This window comes from Prionailurus viverrinus, chromosome A1 (genome assembly GCF_022837055.1).
Source record: "Prionailurus viverrinus isolate Anna chromosome A1, UM_Priviv_1.0, whole genome shotgun sequence".
Classification (NCBI taxonomy): Eukaryota; Metazoa; Chordata; class Mammalia; order Carnivora; family Felidae; genus Prionailurus; species Prionailurus viverrinus.
The window spans coordinates 133,521,284-133,541,014 of NC_062561.1; the positions used below are offsets into that span (position 1 = coordinate 133,521,284).

General features: G+C 38.6%; 1 protein-coding gene across 1 annotated transcript in view; it reads left to right on the forward strand.

Annotated features, from left to right (window-relative positions):
* NLN (neurolysin) overlaps positions 1–19,731 on the forward strand; it is a 102,735-nt gene that overhangs the window by 39,970 nt on the left and 43,034 nt on the right. Inside the window, exons 2-3 of the mRNA XM_047876005.1 lie at positions 3,376–3,635; positions 7,949–8,097. Of these exons, the coding sequence (XP_047731961.1) occupies positions 3,376–3,635; positions 7,949–8,097 (409 nt within the window). The remainder of the gene's footprint in view (positions 1–3,375; positions 3,636–7,948; positions 8,098–19,731) is intronic.

A 19,731-nucleotide genomic window follows, 5' to 3' on the forward strand; every position in this document is an offset into this window, starting at 1 on the left:
TGAAGACTTTGGTTTCTGGCTCAGTCTTCCTTTCTATTCCCAGGCCCAGCTGTCAAGCTGCTGACTCCAGTGTTCACATAAACAATTTATCCAATACTAGATTGCATTCTTCAACTCATTTATATCAACCATCCACTTCTGGAAAAATGTCCTGAATTGTATCAGACTGCTTAACCTTTGAATTCTTAAATTCAAACCCACACTTTTTTACTACAACCTAACTACTCCCACTTTACCTGTTTTATTGATTTTACTGAGACTGCAGTCTCTTTTCTTATCTAAAACACATCCAACTTGGGGCACCTGGGTGGCTCAGTCAGTTGAGTGTTTGACTTCTGCTCAAGTCATGATCTCTTGGTTTGTGAGTTTGAGCCCCACATCCAGCTCACTGCAGTCAGCCTGTCAGCACTGAGCCTGCTTGGGAACCTCTGTTCCCCTATCTCTGCCACTCCCCCATTTGCACTCTCCCAAAAATAAAAAAATAAAAATAAAAGTAAAATATATCCAACTCTAGAGAATCACTTAGATGTACTCTACAGTTCTTTACCTTCTTCCTATCCCTCAATCATTGTAGTCTGACCTCCACCCCACCATCCCGCTGACACTACTCTTGCCAGAATCATCAATGACATTCCTGTTGCTAAATTTAACAGACTCTTCCATCTTTCTTGAGATTTGTACATTTGGTAGTTATTTACTCCCTCTTTTTTTTTTTTTTTTTTTTTTTTTAAGTAGGCTCCACACCCAGGGTGGGGCTTAAACACTCGACCTTGAGATCGAGAGTTGAATGCTCTACCAACCCAGCCAGCCAGGCACCCCTCCCTCCCTTTTTTTCTGCTTACTTTTCACAGCTTCCTAAATCCATTCTGGTTTGGTTTTCCTTTATCTCCATGATTAAACTAGAGTTAGGGCTCAGTTCTGTTCTTAATCTGCAAACTACCTTGGGCCAGTTCAACCATTCCTCTAACTCCAATTATCATCTCATATTAATGAATTCCATTTAAATGTGCCACACCACTTCAAACTTGGCATGTCCAAAATTGAATATCTCTTCCCCCTCTCCAAAAAACCTCCTCCTCTTTCTACATTGCCTATTTTAATGATGTTACCACCATCCATACATCCAATTACAAGAATCTTGGACAACATCCTTGACTTTCTCACCCTCCACCCTTATACCAAGTACCAAGTCATACTGATTCTACTTCCTGAATATCTTTTAAGTCACTCCAGTTCCCCCCTTTTCCTAATTCAGTATACCATGATAGTATGCTCCAGTTACAGGAATAGCTTTCCTCTAGTATAATCTCTCTTTCCCAAACCTTTCAACTCACTTTGATTTGGGCAATTTCTCTAAAATGTATACCTTATTTCATCTCTTACCTTGTTAAAACCCTTCAGTGGCTCTCTCACGGACTTCAGGTTGAACTCTTTATTGATTCCCCAGGCTCTTCATATTCTGTAGTCCTTACTGACCTTATCAGATTTCTCTCTCCTTACAGCTTTTGGCATTTAGATAATTTCTGGATGTAGTCCAGATGTTGGCTTGCTCCTTGTTGCCTCTGTAAAATCTTCCAAGTAAAGTTCCTTCTGAGATCTTTCAGAGTTCCCTCTGCTTATACCTGTCGTCTCACTCACCTCAATATAGAATAATAGTTCCTTTATCAATTTGTCTCTCCACAATAATAGCAGAATCTTAGTAAGTTTGCCTGTTTATCCTTGATGCCTGTCACAATGACCAGACAATATATGCTCATAAGTATTTGTTAAGTGAATGACCTTAAATAAGTCATTAGCCTCTCTGAGCCTCAACTGCCTCATCATTAAAAAGGGAATAATGCACTGCCTACCTCATAGGGTTGTTTTGGGGTCTTGTAAGATAATAGGATTGAAGTTTATCGTAGCAGTTAAGAGTGTGAGTTCCAGGGGCGACTGGGTGGCGCAGTCGGTTAAGCGTCCGACTTCAGCCAGGTCACGATCTTGCGGTCCGTGAGTTTGAGCCCCGCGTCGGGCTCTGGGCTGATGGCTCGGAGCCTGGAGCCTGTTTCTGATTCTGTGTCTCCCTCTCTCTCTGCCCCTCCCCCGTTCATGCTCTGTCTCTCTCTGTCCCAAAAATAAATAAAAACGTTGAAAAAAAAATTAAAAAAAAAAAAAAAAAAGAGTGTGAGTTCTGGATCTCTATTATCTCCGTCTGGTTTTTAATCCTAGCTCACACCATATAACCAGCTATGTGACTTTGGACAAGTTACTTAACTTTCCTGTGTTTTAGTTTCCTCTTTAGTAAAATGAGAATAACTACAGTATCTGCCTCATAGTTTTGTTTTGAGGACTAAGTGAATAAATGGCAAGCATTTAGTACAGTGCCTAAACACACAACAAATGTTAGCCATTAATTATAATATTTTTATTTATAAGTTCTAAAATTATATTGCATGATATATAGTACATGTATACACACATATGGCATCAATTATTAGTTTGAGGTTTTCAGGGAGGTAAAGGATTGTTATCTTAATTTCTTTTGTCTTTTAGAATAACGCCATAGCAATACCAGAGTTTATTTCCCAAACCTTAAATTCAAATTTTCATAGTTTATTTGTGTGAAATTTTGGTAAAAAAACATTTTTTTACATGCTGTTCATTATAAAAACGTTTTTGAAACATTGTAGGTAGATGTTGACACAGGAAATAACTTTTTTTATTTTAATTTTAATTTTTTCTTAATTAAAATTTTTTTAACATTTATTCATTTTTGACAGAGAAAGAGAGAGAGTGGGCGAGGGGCAGAGAAAGGGATACACAGAATCCGAAGCAGGCTCCAGGCTCCGAGATGTCAGCACAGAGCCCGATGTAGGGCTCAAACCCACAAACAACGAGATCATGACCTGAGCTGAAGCACACTTAACCAACTGAGTCACCCAGGTGTCCCTAATTTTTATTTTTTTTAAGATTTTGGTTTTTTAAGTAATCTCTACATCCAACGTGGGGCTTGAACATAGAACCACAGGATCAAGAGTTACATGGTCTTTTGACTGAGCCAGCCAGATGCCCCAGCACCAGAAAAACATTTATATAAGAAAGATTACTGGTTTAATTTATAAAGGACAGTTATTATGTCTTTGACACCTAATTTCATTTCTCACCATGACTTAATTACATGACCAATTCAGTGTTTGGTAAGTACTAATTTCATTAAATCTACATTCAAGGGAAAAAAAACAAATGCATTTAATTTTGTGCTTATGTGTTCACCTGAAAGAGACTTGCTCAATTTTATTAAAAAGTTCTTTTTAATATAATTAGACAGTATACATTTGTGTATTGGCTTTGGACCAACAGATGTCTAATTTTTATTCTTTTTCTGTTTCTTTTCAGAGTTGGTGGTTCCAGGATTTTATTCAGAATGACTTTAGGAAGAGAAGTGATGTCTTCTCTTCAGGCAATGTCTTCCTATACTGTAGCTGGCAGAAATGTCTTAAGATGGGATCTTTCACCAGAGCAAATTAAAACAAGAACTGAGGAGCTCATTGTGCAGACCAAACAGGTGTACGATGCTATTGGAATGCTTGACATTGAGGAAGTAACTTACGAGAACTGTTTGCAGGCACTGGCAGATGTCGAAGTGAAGTATATAGGTGAGTAGCATGCAGATGCCCATCGATATTTCATTTTGTAGGCATCATAAACCATTTTATGCTTTCTGTGTTGGCAATCATTTTCCAGTTTTACAAGACATTGATTTTTCCATAATGATTAACTAATTGCTTAGTATTCAATTAAATAAAATTAAAATGTTTTATTATTTTGGCAGTGGTGCTACAAAATGTACAATCTCATTACATCTGCTTTCTGGAGAGTATTTTGGCATAATATATCAAAACTCTTAAGAAGTTCATACCCTAGCCCAGCAGTTCCACACCTAAGCATTTAATCTAAATAAATTATCAGATACAGGAAAAATTATGTACAAATTTATGTATAAACAGGTACTCTGTCGTAGCAGAACCTTGGAAACAACTCCTGGGTGCCATCCAGCATATAGAAAGACCACGTAATGGTATGCTCAGGCTCTGCAACACTATGTCGCCATAATCATGTTGAGGAACAGCATTTCTTAACATAGAAAAAAAATACAGAGACGAAAACCAGAAGAAAATTTTACTAGTAGCTTATTTCTTAGGTATTGGATTTATGCTTGATTTTTTAAAATTTACTCTCTATGCCTTTCTCTATTTTGCATATTTCATATACTTAAAATACATTATTTCTATAATATAAGTATTAGGCCCTTTGAGTTAAAGGAATGGGGATTCACTCCAATTGCCCCTAAGGGTTAGACATATTCTGTGATATAGTTATGGCTAAACAACCTTGGCTATCCAGGTTTTGTAAGAACGTAAGTTATCGGAATATCATAAACATTTGTATGTATTCTGGAATTTGGAAGGTTGTCCAGAATCCTGTACAGCCCTAGTGACCTAGTCATCTCTTAACCCTCACCAACCCCTCAACACCAAGAATTCCCTACCCTATGCCCCACCTTAATAGGGACTCTCTTACCTCTTCTGTTTCAGTTTCTGCCTCTTCCCACCAGCTGCTTCACTCTCATTAATGGCCACTAAATCTGGATAAAAGTCCTGAGTTTAAACTACTAAATAAAAAAGACCTGGTGGGTCTCGTTAGTCAAACTCAAAGGGATGGAGTTGGTTCGCTTTTGGCAGAGTTTTCCCAGAAGGCAATATTTTGTGTGTCTCCCTTGCTATATGTGGTTTGTCCTTGGTTCAGAGACTCATTTCTTCTTCAATCACATATGGCCAACATGGTGTGCCAGCCTGGTGAATTATGCATTTAACAAATATAAAAATCAGTGGGGAAAAAAACCAAAATCCTTTTAAAAATTATCTTAAAGTCTGCTGCTTTTCCAATAATACATCTTTAATTTTTTTTAATGTTTATTTATTATTTTTGAGACAGAGAAAGAGCATAAGTGAGGGAGGGGGAGAGAGAGAGGGAGATGCAGAATACAAAGCAGACTTCAGGCTCTGAGCTGTCAGCACAGAGCCCAACACGGGGCTCAAACTCAGAAACCGTGAGATTATGACCTGAGTCGAAGTCAGACGTTTAACCGACTGAGCCACCCAGGCATCCCCCAGTAATGCATCTTTTAAATATACTTTTAGTTTTCAGAAGTCCTTGCTCTCTCATAAATTTACCTCTGTAAGTTAATCCTAAAAATTTTTGAGTTTAGGAGATTTTTAAAGACCAACTTTATCTTATCTATATTTGTTCTCAGAGCTCATTCTGCCTCCTGCAGTAACTGTTAAAACCTCATTGGACTAGTGTCCAATATTGTTTATAGTTTGGCAGTAAGAGCATAAGTCTGGTTTAGGTCTTTGTGGCAAAGTAAGGAAGGAAATGGTTTTTAGTATTATTGTTTGTTTAAGAATATGTTTCCAGTTTTAGGCTCCTGCATTTTGTTCTGCTCATTTTAGTTCTTGAGCAATTTGATTTTTTCTTAATATCTCCTTGACTTAATTTTAAAAAGTAAATAGAAATTATACCTATATAGTTAACTCTATCACTTAAACAGGTGCTACATCTATGAAACTTTAATTCTGTTCCATTCTTTAATGAAGGAACATAAAAGTGTATATTAAATCAAATCCTTATAGAATAATTATTTAATTAGACTTTTTAAACCACATGTTATGAATTTATGCAGATATTTGAGGTGATTTTTCTTTTTACAGCTTTATAGCACTGTTTTAAGAGGACTGATATGAGTGAGGTAGCTTGTTTAACTGGATAGTTTCTTGGTATGGAAAGGATAGCTCTACTGTCTACCATGTATCATATGTGGAAGTTTTACCTGTTTACAATACCTTCAAAGTACTAAAGCTAATAAAAGTGTATTCATTGTCACAGTATAGCCACACCGTTCCTATAAACCATACTCGTTTTGTGTTGCCTAGCTGGCTCAGTCGGTTAAGCGTGCAACTTTTGATTTTGGCTCAGGTCACAATCTCATTGTTCATGGGTTAGAGCCCCATGTCAAGATCCTCACTGTCAGCACGGAGCCTGCTTGGGATTCTCTCTCTCTCTCTCTCTCTCTCTCTCTCTCTCTCTCTCTGACTTTCCCCTCCCTCTTCTCTCTGTCTCTCTGTCAAAAATAAATAAAGAGATGCCTGGGTGGCTCAGTGGTTAAGCATACAACTTCAGCTCAAGTCATAATCTCATGGTTCGTGAATTTGAGCCCTATATCAGGCTCTGTACTAACACCTCAGAGCCTGGAGCCTGCTTCCGATTCTATGTCTCCCTCTCTGTGCCCCTCCCCTCCTCATTCTCTCTCTCTCTCTCTCTCTCTCTCTCTCTCTCTGAAAATTAAATAAACATTAAAAATTTTTTTAAAATAAATAAAAACAAAAAAAAATAAACCATACTTATTTTTTCTGTAGTTGGGGTCATTTCACTGACATCAGATTTTTGCCCGATGAAAGTCACAATACAAATGTATTAAAAACCCAAGAAAGAATTTTAATATGTGAAAATTAGAGCAGTTCGTTACCACCATCATTTAATAGGAATAGTCCCATTATTCAACTGTTCACTGGATGTGTCCACTGAGATTTCTGGGAATCTTCTAAAATTGTATGGAACTTTTATGCTTGTATGAACGTTTGCATTTCAGGGAGGGTCCATAACTTTGACTAGATTCTCTAAAGAATCTGTAGTGAAAGTTAGGAATTTCTATTTTAAATAAACTTCCCCCACCCCAACTAAATTGGTCTGCTTTTCTCTGGAAAACAGTGTGGAGGTTCCTCAAAAAATTAAAAGTAGAACTACCCTATGACCCAGCAATACCACTGCTAGGAATCTACCCAAAGGATACAGGAATGCTGATGCATAGGGGCACATGTACCCCAATGTTTATAGCAGCACTTTCAACAATAGCCAAATTATGGAAAGAGCTTAAATGTCCATCACCTGGCGAGTGGATAAAGAAGATGTGGTTTATATATATAAGGGAATACTACTTGGCAATGAAAAGAATGAATTCTGGCCATTTGCAGCAACATGGATGGAACTGGAGGGTATTATGCTAAGTGAAATAAACCAGGCAGAGAAAGACAAATATCGTATGTTTTCACTCATATATGGATCTTGAGAAACTTAACAGAAGACTATGGAGGAGGGGAAGGGGAAAAAAAAGTTACAGACAGGGAGGGAGGCAAACCATAAGAGACACTGGATACTCAGAACAAACTAGTGTAGGTGGGGGTGGGGGAGAGGGGAAAGTGAGTGATGTGTAGGGAGGAGGGCACTTGTTGGGACGAGCACTGAGTGTTGTATGGAAACCAATTTGACAATAAATTATATTTAAATAAATAAGTAACTAAGTAAGTAAGTCTGCTTTTTTCTAAAACATCCTCTCTCTCTGCCAGTCCCCATGCTTGTATCTCTACTTTTCCAGTCCTCTCCTGAGGTCTTCCTCTTGCCCTGCCCGCCCTAAGGTCCAGCCTTCATCATAGGTGTTACATAGTGCTCCAGTCCTAATATTGCTGTGTTCGAGTTACTATCCCATTCTTTTGGCAACTAAGCTGCTCTATCCTGTGTTCTTTATCTTTTCATGTACTGTTCCCTCCTCCCACACACCAGATTATAAAATGTGTTAGTATGAGAACTATGTCTTTATCTTTCAGCATTCCCAGTTAATAATTTACACCCTAAACATACTTTGATAAGTGCTCAGTTTATACCCTTATTGTTCCTAATAATGCCACTGAAACAGCCAAGTCCTGCATTAGATGCTGTTTCCTGATAGCCTTACAAAACTTTATAGAAGGTATAAAATGAAAAACTTATATTAGGATAATCATGCATCTAGGTAGGAGGTATTTTTCTTAATGCTGATTAGATGAATCCTTATGATTTTGTCCTCTATTGACAGTGGAACGAACCATGTTAGACTTTCCCCAGCATGTCTCCTCTGACAAAGAAGTGCGGGCAGCAAGTACAGAAGCAGACAAAAGACTTTCTCGTTTTGATATCGAGATGAGCATGAGAGAAGATATATTTCTGAGAATTGTTCATTTACAGGTAAATGATGTTATAAACCCTTTTAAAAGAAAAACAAAATCTGTACTAAAAAAGTAAAAATCTTTGACCAACAATATAAAGTATTTGAGGGCACTTGGACGGCCCAGTTGGTTAAGCATCAGACTTTTGATTTCATCTCAGGTCATGATTTCATGATTTCAAGTTCGTGAGTCCAAGCCCTGCATCAGGCTCTGCGCTGACAGTATGGAACTTGCTTGGAATTCTCTCTCTCTCTCTCTCTCTCTCTCTCTCCCTCTCCCTCTCCCTCTCCCCCTCTCTCCCTCTCTCCCTCTCTCCCTCTCTCTCTCCCTCTCCCTCTCCCTCTCCCTCTCCCTCTCCCTCCCTCTCTCCCTCTCCCTCCCTCTCCCTCTCCCTCTCCTTCTCCCTCCTTCTCTCTCTCTCTCTGTTCCTCCCCTGCTTGTATTCTCTCTTTCTCTCAAAATAAACAAATAAACTTTAAAAAAAGGTATTTGAAAATTTCTAGATTTTGTTTCTAATTATTATAGTAATGGGTACAGCATAGTATTTATTGTTATACTACATAGGTTAATGTTGAGTTGCTAATTACATTCACTTAATACTAAAGACCAAGTGTGAAAAAGTGTACATCTATAAATCTAAGGATTGTTAATTGTCATGAACATAATGGTTACTCTTTGAATTTTCTAAATGTTGCAAGGTTTATATTAGATCAGATCAACTAAATGGAATAGAATTGTTTATCTGTAAATATCATGTGGTTTTGGCCATGATAATAATGACATACTGTTGATGCTGCATGCCAAAGTCATTCCTCTCTGTCATCCTTACATTTTTCAAGACTCACAGAAATTACAGATAATGAATGTTTTAGGTGGGTCTGCCTTGAGTGCTTTTTTTTTTTTAATTTTTTTTAACGTTTATTTATTTTTGATACAGAGAGAGACAGAGCATGAACAGGGGAGAGGCAGAGAGAGAGGGAGACACAGAATCTGAAACAGGCTCCAGGCTCTGAGCAGTCAGCACAGAGCCCGACGCGGGGCTCGAACTCACGGACCACGAGATCATGACCTGGGCCGAAGTCAGACGCTTAACTGACCGAGCCACCCAGGCGCCCCTGCCTTGAGTGCTTTTGATATTTTCATCACCAATGTTAATTTGCTTCCTAGCATTTTCATCATGTCTTTGCTTTGAATTTTTATTTTCATGACACTCAGCAATTTGTTTGGGAAACAGCCATTCTTTATAATCCTAGACATTTTTGTTTAATTTTGCATGTTTCTTTATTCAAATCTCAAACATTTTGGGGGCACCTGGGTGGCTCAGTCCGTTGGGTGGCCGACTACAGCTCAGGTCATGATCTCACGGTCTGTGAGTTCGAGTTCCACATCAGGCTCTGTGCTGACAGCTCAGAGCCTGGAGCCTGCTTCCGATTCTGTGTCTCCTTCTCTCTCTGCCCCTTCCCTGCTTGCTCTCTGTCTCTCTCAAAAACAATAAACATTTAAAAAAATTTTTTTTAAATCTCAAACATTTTGTTCCTTTTAGCAAATTATGGTAAGAGTTGAAATAAGAAAGCAGTTTTATTTCACATTTTAACTTACTAAAGAATATGTAATCAAGACTTTAGACATTTAAGATATATGTGCTGTCTATTCTCTCATGTCAGATAGGCACTTTTTACCCTGTAATTTATATTCATCTATATTGTTCATAACTGTTCATCTATTTTTTTAAGTTTATTAATTTTGAAAGAGAGAGGAGGACAGGGGCAGAGAGAGGGAGAGAGAGCATCCCAATCAGGCTCCTCACTGTGAGTGCAGACCCCAGTATGGGGTCAAACTCACTAACCATGAGATCATGACCTGAACTAAAATCAAGAGTCAGATGCTTAACCAACTGAGCCACCCAAGTGCCCCCATAACTGTTCACCCTTAGCACTATAAAAATAACATAAACTTTAATAACTTCATGATTATTCTTTATTAGTTACATTGTTCTCTTTTTTTTGACCTCAGTTATTACTCTGTGTGATTCAAATCATGGCCCTTACAGTCTCCTTTATTTTATTTCATCCCCCCCCCCAATCTAATTCCTTTCTAGCTCTATATTAGGTATATATTTTAAAACTTTTTCCAGAATATCTCATTTTCTTTTGTTAACTCTGTTTTCATTCTGACTTCGAAGTTTTCATTTGGCATTTTCTAGCCTCAAGAAGGTATTGCAATCTTAATGTTATATATCGTGTTTAATGTTTTTCTCTGATATTTATGAATGTTCTCAAGATATGGAAGGTGTGTCACTTTAGATTTCTTTGTTACACTTTTATTGGAATCTGATCCCAGTAAATTTGGAAACAAACTGCTGCCGGGATAGTATACTAAAATACTATACCAGATAGACACCAGTGCATTCATCATATTAGTTCATTTGTTTGGGCTGGTTTTATTGTAATAATTTACAGTGGTTTCAGAGTCATTTCCATAATTTTTCCTTTTTTCCAAGAGAGTAATTATTCCCATGCATGTCATTCGTTCTGTGACCATTGGTAGGAGCTTTTACTGTATCTGTTAAGGCTAGATCAGAATAATAAACAAATAACAATTTTTTTTTATGCAGTGGAGCTTATATGGTGAATTTAGTTACCTTTAAATACCTTCATTGACAAATAGTTGTGTTTATTTAGGCAGTATTTTTTTTATTGTATTTTATTTTTTTGATAGAGATAGGATGACTGTAGGAAAGGGGTAGAGGGACATGACAGAGAGAGAGAGAGAGAGAGAGAGAGAGAATCCCAAGCAGGCTCAATGCTCAGCATGGAGCTTGACGTAGAACTGAATCCCACCACCCTGGGATCAATCACGACCTGAGCTGAAATCAAGGTGGACACTCAACGAACTGAGCCACCAGGTGCCTCTATTTTATTTTAATTCTAATATAGTTAAGATATAGTGTTAAATTGCTTTCAGGTATACAATATAGCCATTTGACAATTCTATATATTACTCAGTATATAGGCAGTATTTTTTAAAATCTAAAAGTATCAATATGAGTTTTCTGCTAGTACTGGACACTTTAACAAATGGTAAATTTCATCCCATTCATACCTAAAAGACAAAGGTAGATATATCTATTTACTTTTCAGTGTAATGTTGTAAGTAAAATAGGGCAACCATGATGTGACACATAAAGCCTTCATTAAGTTGGATAATAGGTTCTTAAAAGTATATGAAATCAGCAATTTCAGGCATAACCTACTAAAATGAGGGTACTGTGAGTAATACTGAGATTTCAAGATACCACCAATGTAGACAATAATCAAATATATTTTTAGTTTGATATAAAATGTTATTTTAGCTCTTGTGTTCTTCACGTAGGATTAATAAATAGAAATAAGAAATTAGGGGCACCTGGCTGGCTCAGTCAGTGGAGCATGCAACTCTTGATCTCAGGGTTCTGAGTTCAAGCCCCACGTTGGGTGTAGCAATTACTTAAAAAATAAAATCTTTAAAAAATATATGAAATTACTTTTCTCAGTTCTTTGTGCAAAATCTGCGTTCAGTAAGCCTTCCAGTTATCTATAGATGTATAATCTATTACTTCAAAACTTACTGCCTAAAAATAGCAGCAATCATTTTTTTTTCTGTCATGGTTTCTGTGGATCAGGAATTCAGAAAGGAATCAATCAGTTGGGTAGCTCTGGCTTGGGGTCTTACATGGAAAAAGGAAGTGGTGGCTGGAGCTGAAGCATGTGGAGGCTAACCAGACATCTCTCTCTTGGTGTCATGTCTGGGCACCTACATGTTGTCTCTTCATGTGGCCTAATTTGGGCCTCCTCATAGCATGGCAGCATCAGGGTAGTAGGACTTGTTTCATGGAGACTCAGGACTCCAAGAATGGTGTTTCCACAAACCCCACAGAAGCCGCCGTTACATTTTCTGACCTCAGAAGTCACCTAGCATCACTTCTGCCATACTGTACTGATTGACCAGTCACTGCGATCTGCCTGAATTCAGGGGACACGACATCTCAGTCTAAGGAGTATCAACTTATTTGCAGTCATGTTTCAAAACCTCCAAAATAAGTCATGTGTTGACTCTGGATGGATGAAATTATAATAGAGCCTGAGACTAACCAGTGTACCATAGTCTTCCTGCCTCCTTCTTATGTGTGATTAGTACTTTACATTTACACAGCAGTATAGTTATCTAATTTAACTTTCCTACCAAGCTTGTGAGGCATCCCTTTTTAAAAAAAAATTTTTTTTTTCAACGTTTATTTATTTTTGGGACAGAGAGAGACAGAGCATGAACGGGGGAGGGGCAGAGAGAGAGGGAGACACAGAATCGGAAACAGGCTCCAGGCTCTGAGCCATCAGCCCAGAGCCCGACGCGGGGCTCGAACTCGCGGGGCTCGAACTCACGGACCTGCGAGATCGTGACCTGGCTGAAGTCGGACGCTTAACCGACTGCGCCACCCAGGCGCCCCGAGGCATCCCTTTTTTATAAATGGAGCTACTGAAGTTCAGAAATGGTAACTTCTCAAGAGCCACAGAGGTAAATATTTAGTCAGTGTTCATAAACTAAAGCTAGAAACAGTTGGTGACCAATCTGAAAACTAGGCCTTTAGTAATTGGTGCTAGGACAGGGGTTTTCAAATGTGGGAAAGAAAAAATTGGTTCTTCTCCTCACAAGCAAACTGAGAAACAGCTTTTCGAAAATTATATAGGAATATGTCCTTATGATACCTGAGCAGAGAAGTATTTGTGAAACAAGACCCCAAAGTCCTAACTAAAGCGTAAGACGGATAAACATGATTGCATTAAAATAAAGAACTTCTGGGGCGCCTGGGTGGCGCAGTCGGTTGATCGTCCGACTTCAGCCAGGTCACGATCTCGCGGTCCATGAGTTTGAGCCCCGCGTCAGGCTCTGGGCTGATGGCTCGGAGCCTGGAGCCTGTTTCCGATTCTGTGTCTCCCTCTCTCTCTGCCCCTCCCCCGTTCATGCTCTGTCTCTCTCTGTCCCAAAAATAAATTTAAAAAAACGTTGAAAAAAAAAATTTTTTTTTTAAATAAATAAATAAATAAAGAACTTCTGGAGTTCCTGGATGGCTCAGTCAGTTAAGCATTCTATTCATTCGGATTCTAAGTCTCCCTCTCTCTCTGCCTCTCCCGTGCTAACACACACACTCTCTCTCTCTCAAAAATAAGTAAACTTAAAAAAAAAAAAATACGGGAGCCTAGGTGGCTAGGTTGGTTAAGCCTCTGGCTTCGGCTAAGATCATGATCTTGTGGTCTGTGAGTTTAAGCCCCACGTCATGCTCTGTGCTGATGGCTTGGAGCCTGGAGCCTGCTTCAGATTCTGTGTCTCCCTCTCTCTCTCTGCCCCTTCCCGGCTCATGCTCTGTCTCTCTCTCAAAAATAAATAAACATTTAAAAAAGTAATAAAAAATAAAATAAATAAAAACAAATGCCCATTTATAACTTTGAGGCTTAGAAAAAATAAAGAACTTCTATTAATAATGTGAAAAGACACTAAAACTAAAAAATACTGAAATACCCAAATATTAAATTAAGAAATTTATAAAACAGGAAACTAGCAAAGCATTAGTACCTAGGATATATAAAGAGCTACAACAACAAATCCCAAAAGAAAAATGGGCAAAGGACATGAAAAGATATTTCAGAAGAAACATAAATGTCAATTAAACATGAAAAGATGTTCAACCTCGTCAGTAATTGTGGAAATGCAGATGAAGATCCCAATAGGATACCATTTCATTCACTAGATTTGCAAAATCTAAGAAGTCTAACAGTGCCAACAATCTGTGAATGTGAATCAATGGGAATTTTTGTTCACTACTGGTAAAGGTGTAAATTAATTAAAAAATTAGAGTAATAACTAATTTGGAGAAAAACTTAATATTATGAAGTAGGATCTCACATTCTCCATAACTCAGCATATCCTCACTGTCTCCTACCTCCCCATTTATCTAGAAATAGTTTTGCATTTGTACACAGGTGATATTGGACACTTGTGCATAACAACATTATCTATAATAGCAAAACACTGAAACAACTTAGATTTCCATTAGCAGGAAAGTGGATCAGTGAATTTTAGTATATTTACATTGGAATATTTTATAGCAGTAAAGTAAATAAACTACAGCAACATGCAACAGCATGGCTGAATATGAGTAACAGTGAAAGAAAAAAGTCCCAGAACACTACCTACAACTCAGTATCATTTTACCAAGCTCAAAAAGAAGCAAACCAAATGTATACATACTGGTAAAATTGAAAAAAAAAAATGTTTAACATAAAATTCAAGAGAATGGTTACCTGTTGCATAGCAAAGTATAGCAGTGTTGTTAATATTCTTTTTCATAAGTTAAAGGGTAGATTTCATTTGTCTTTATAACATGTATATGTAATTTTGTTATATAAAAATTTGTTATATAAAAATTATTACATGCAAATTTAACATGTTAAATTTATCCTTAATTCTACCAGGAAAAAAAAAAGGAATAAGAAATTAAAACAAACATTTCCTTATTCCTTTAAGTTAAAAATGTCCAGGTATCAAAAGCCAGCAGTCAAGGCCACAGATCTTGGTGTTTCCCCATCCTGACAAAGGTTTCTTAGTTGTTGGCTAAAGCCAGCAAAGGTTTCATAGACCCTCTTTCAAGCCATATTGGTGAGAAAAATGTGCACTGTCTCTATGTTGAAACAGTCCAGGCATATAACATTTTATTCCAGTGGACTACTGAGTAATAAGCACAGAAGAGGGACTCTTTAGTGAAATAAGAGTCTCAATTATGCAAGCTGAATTGAGAAATGCAGTTATCTATTTTAATATTGTTTATACTAATCTTTTAGAGCCCTGGGCTTTTGTCAGGCTGATTAATCTTAGCCACCTAGTGAAAAGTTTTAATTTTAAAATGTAAAATAATGCTTTGAAGCATTATACATTTTTGTATTCCACCAGCCATGGAAGCCTCATGCCAAATTAAAATACAGGAAACATGCCTTAAAACCATGGCAAAAAAGAAAGAAAGGAGGGAATGGAAGAAAAGAGGAAAAGAAAAGAAAAAAGAAAAGAAAAGAAAAACAAAGAAAAGAGAAGAAAAAAGGGAGAGTGACAGGGAAGGAAAAAACTAAGTCCAAAATTCAGCATGGTAATGATAAGTGTCTTAACCTACACCATCCCTTCTTGATTTTGAAATACGTAAGTCTAGTTATTGGTCATAATCAGAACTACTGAAACTTGTAGCTTTGTGAGGCTTTAAAAGCCTAGAAACAAAGCATCAACTACCTTGCCTTAGTTTCTCCATTAGCCAGACACCACTCTTGTGCTTCCTGAGTGCTTAACTCTGTCTTCACTCACTACGTGATCCTGACATTGTCTGCTAATGTATCTTTTTTCTTTCATATTACTTAAAGCACTTGCAGGATATTCATCTTTCTTTCCCTGGTACCTAGTGTAAGTGAGAGCTCAGTGAATGTATGCCGAATCAAGCTAAACGGGCCCCAGTTAAATGTGTCTTCGTTCAGGATGACACTTCCCACTCCCAGTGTCCTCACTGTGCTGTGACTCATACCAAAGCAGGGGCTCCTGTGGTGGTAAGTTGAATTAGTAGTAAGCAAGCAGGCCTTTGTGTGGCCCTCCTGTCTGGGAACATAGGCAGCTGCCTAAGAATGCCTGCTTCACCATAGTCAGATAGAAACCTAACAGAAAACAACATTTAAAAGGACAGAAGGGGCACCTGGGTGGCTCAGTAGGTTAAGCGTCCAGCTTTGGCTCAGGTCATGATCTCTCGGTTTGTGAGTTTGAGCCCCGAATCAGGCTCTGTGCTGACAGCTCAGAGCCTGGAACCTGCTTTAGATACTGTCTCCCTCTCTCTCTGCCCTTCCCCCACTCATGTTCTATCTTTCTCTGTCTCTCAAACATGAATAAATGTTAAAAAAAATAAATAAAAGTTCCAGATGGCCAACAGACACATGAAAAGATGCTCAACATCACTCCTCATCAGGGAAAAACAAATCAAAACCACACTGAGATACCACCTCGCACGGGTCAGAGTGACTAAAGTGAACAAATCAGGAGACTATAGATGCTGGCGAGGATGTGGAGAAACGGGAACCCTCTTGCGCTGTTGGTGGGAATGCAAAGTGGTGCAGCTGCTCTGGAAAACAGTATGGAAGTTCCTCAAAAAATTAAAAATAGAACTACCCTATGACCCAGCAATAGCACTGCTAGGAATCTACCCAAAGGATATAGGAATGCTGATGCATAGAGGCACATGTACCCCAATGTTTATAGCAGCACTTTCAACAATAGCCAAATTATGGAAAGAGCCTAAATGTCCATCACCTGACGAGTGGATAAAGGAGATGTGGTTTATATATATGAGGGAATACTACTTGGCAATGAAAAGAATGAATTCTGGCTATTTCTAGCAACGTGGATGGAACTGGAAGGTATTATGCTAAGTGAAATAAGCCAGGCAGAGAAAGGCAGATATCATATGTTTTCACTCATATGTGGATCTTGAGAAACTTAACAGAAAGTGGTCTAGTTTCATTCTTCTGCATGTTGCTGTCCAGTTCTCCCAGCACCATTTGTTAAAGAGACTGTCTTTTTTCCATTGGATATTCTTTCCTGCTTTGTCAAAGATTAGTTGGCCATACGTTTGTGGGTCTAGTTCTGGGGTTTCTATTCTATTCCATTGGTCTATGTGTCTGTTTTTGTGCCAATACCATGCTGTCTTGATGATGACAGCTTTGTAGTAGAGGCTAAAGTCTGGGATTGTGATGCCTCCTGCTTTGGTCTTCTTCTTCAAAATTCCTTTGGCTATTCGGGGCCTTTTGTGGTTCCATACGAATTTTAGGATTGATTGTTCTAGCTTCGAGAAGAATGCTGGTGCAATTTTGATTGGGATTGCATTGAATGTGTAGATAGCTTTGGGTACTATTGCCATTTTGACAATATTTATTTTTCCAATCCATGAGCAGGGAATGTCTTTCCATTTCTTTAAATCTTCTTCAATTTCCTTCATAAGCTTTCTATAGTTTTCAGCATACAGATCTTGTACATCTTTGGTTAGGTTTATTCCTAGGTATTTTATGCTTCTTGGTGCAATTGTGAATGGGATCAGTTTCTTTATTTGTCTTTCTGTTGCTTCATTATTAGTGTATAAGAATGCAACTGATTTCTGTACCTTGATTTTGTATCCTGCAACTTTGCTGAATTCATGTATCAGTTCTAGCAGACTTTTGAAACTAGACCACTTTTTTACACCATTCACAAAAACAAACTCAAAATGGATAAAGGACCTGAATGTGAGACAGGAAACCATCGAAACCCTAGAAGAGAAAGCAGGAAAAAGCCTCTCTGACCTCAGTCGCAGCAATTTCTTACTTGACACATCCCCAAGGGCAAGAGAATTAAAAGCAAAAATGAACTATTGGGACCTCATGAAGATAAAAAGCTTCTGCACAGCAAAGGAAACAATCAACAAAACTAAAAGGCAACCGATGGAATGGGAAAAGATATTTGCAAATGACATATCGGACAAAGGGCTAGTATCCAAAATCTATAAAGAGCTCACCAAACTCCACACCCGAAAAACAAATAATCCAGTGAAAAAATGGGCAGAAAACATGAATAGACACTTCTCTAAAGAAGACATCCAGGGGCGCCTGGGTGGCTCAGTCGGTTAAGCGGCCGCCTTCGGCTCAGGTCATGATCTCGTGGTCCGTGAGTTCGAGCCCCGCGTCAGGGCTGTCTGTGCTGACAGCTCAGAGCCTGGAGCCTGTTTCAGATTCTGTGTCTCCCTCTCTCTGACCCTACCCCGTTCATGCTCTGTCTCTCTCTGTCTTCAAAAATAAATAAACGTTAAAAAAAAAAAAAAAGAAGATATCCAGATGGCCAACAGGCACACGAAAAGATGCTCAACGTCGCTTCTCATCAGGGAAATACAAATCAAAACCACACTCAGATACCACCTCATGCCAGTCAGAGTGGCTAAAATGAACAAATCAGGAGACTATAGATGCTGGCGAGGATGTGGAGAAACGGGAACCCTCTTGCACTGTTGGTGGGAATGCAAACTGGTGCAGCCGCTCTAGAAAACAGTGTGGAGGTTCCTCAAAAAATTAAAAATACACCTACCCTATGACCCAGCAATAGCATTGCTAGGAATTTACCCAAGGGATACAGGAGTGCTGATGCTAGGGGCACTTGTACCCCAATGTTTATAGCAGCACCTTCAACAATAGCCAAATTATGGAAAGATCCTAAATGTCCATCAACTGATGAATGGATAAAGAAATTGTGGTTTATATACACAATGGAGTACTACGTGGCAATGAAAAGGAATGAAATATGGCCCTTTGTAGCAAGGTGGATGGAACTGGAGAGTGTGATGCTAAGTGAAATAAGCCATACAGAGAAAGACAGATACCATATGGTTTCACTCTTATGTGGATCCTGAGAAACTTAACAGAAACCCATGGGAGAGGGGAAGGAAAAAAAAAAAGAGGTTAGAGTGGGAGAGAGCCAAAGCATAAGAGACTGTTAAAAACTGAGAACAAACTGAGGGTTGATGGGGGGTGGGAGGGAGGGGAGGGTGGGTGATGGGTATTGAGGAGGGCACCTGTTGGGATGAGCACTGGGTGTTGTATGGAAACCAATTTGACAATAAATTTCATATTAAAAAAAAAAAACTTAACAGGAGACTATGGGGGAGGGGAAGGGGAAAAAAAAAGTTACAGAGAGGGAGGGAGGCAAACCATAAGAGACACTGGATACAGAGAATAAACTGGGAGTTGATGGGAGATGGGGGAGAGGGGAAAGTGAGTGATGGGCATTGAGGAGGGCACCTGTTGGGATGAGCACTGGGTGTTGTATGGAAACCAATTTGACAATAAGTTATGTTTAAATAAATGAACAGGAAAAAGGAGAACAAAACTTCATATATAACATGTTCAAGTAAGTTATGCCTCTGTCTTAGCTTTTGCAATAGAATCTGTATTCTGTTATCTTCTATTGCTTTAGCATATCAGTTTTTCTAAATGATATTCAAAAGAATATACTATGTTAATTTTCAGGATTCTTTTTTTTTAATGTTTATTTTAGAGATGGAGAGAGAGACAGAGCACAAGTGGGGGAGGAGCAGAGAGAGAGGGAGACACAGAATCTGAAACAGGCTCCAGGCTCTGAGCTGTCAGCACAGAGCCCGACACGGGGCTTGAACTCAGGAACAGGGAAATCAGGACCTGAGCTGAAGTCAGACGGTCAACCCACTGGGCCACCCAGGCGCCCTGGGATTCTTTTTTTTTTTTTTTTGTAAGTTTATTTATTTTGAGAGAGACAGAGACAGCACAAGTGGGGGTGGGGCAGACAGAGAGGGTGAGAGAAAGAATCCCAAACAGGCTCCGCACTGTGAGCACAGAGCCCAGCGTGGGGTTAGAACCCACAGGGTCATGGGAACATGACTTGAGCCAAAACCAAGAGTCAGATGCTGAACTGACTGAGCCACCCAGCCACCCCTGTTTTCAGGATTCTTTTAACATGGTTATAATTCCTACTTTGTGTACACAATATAGAATGTCCCACTGAAAAAAATTTTTATTTACATATGTTTTAAGTTTATTTA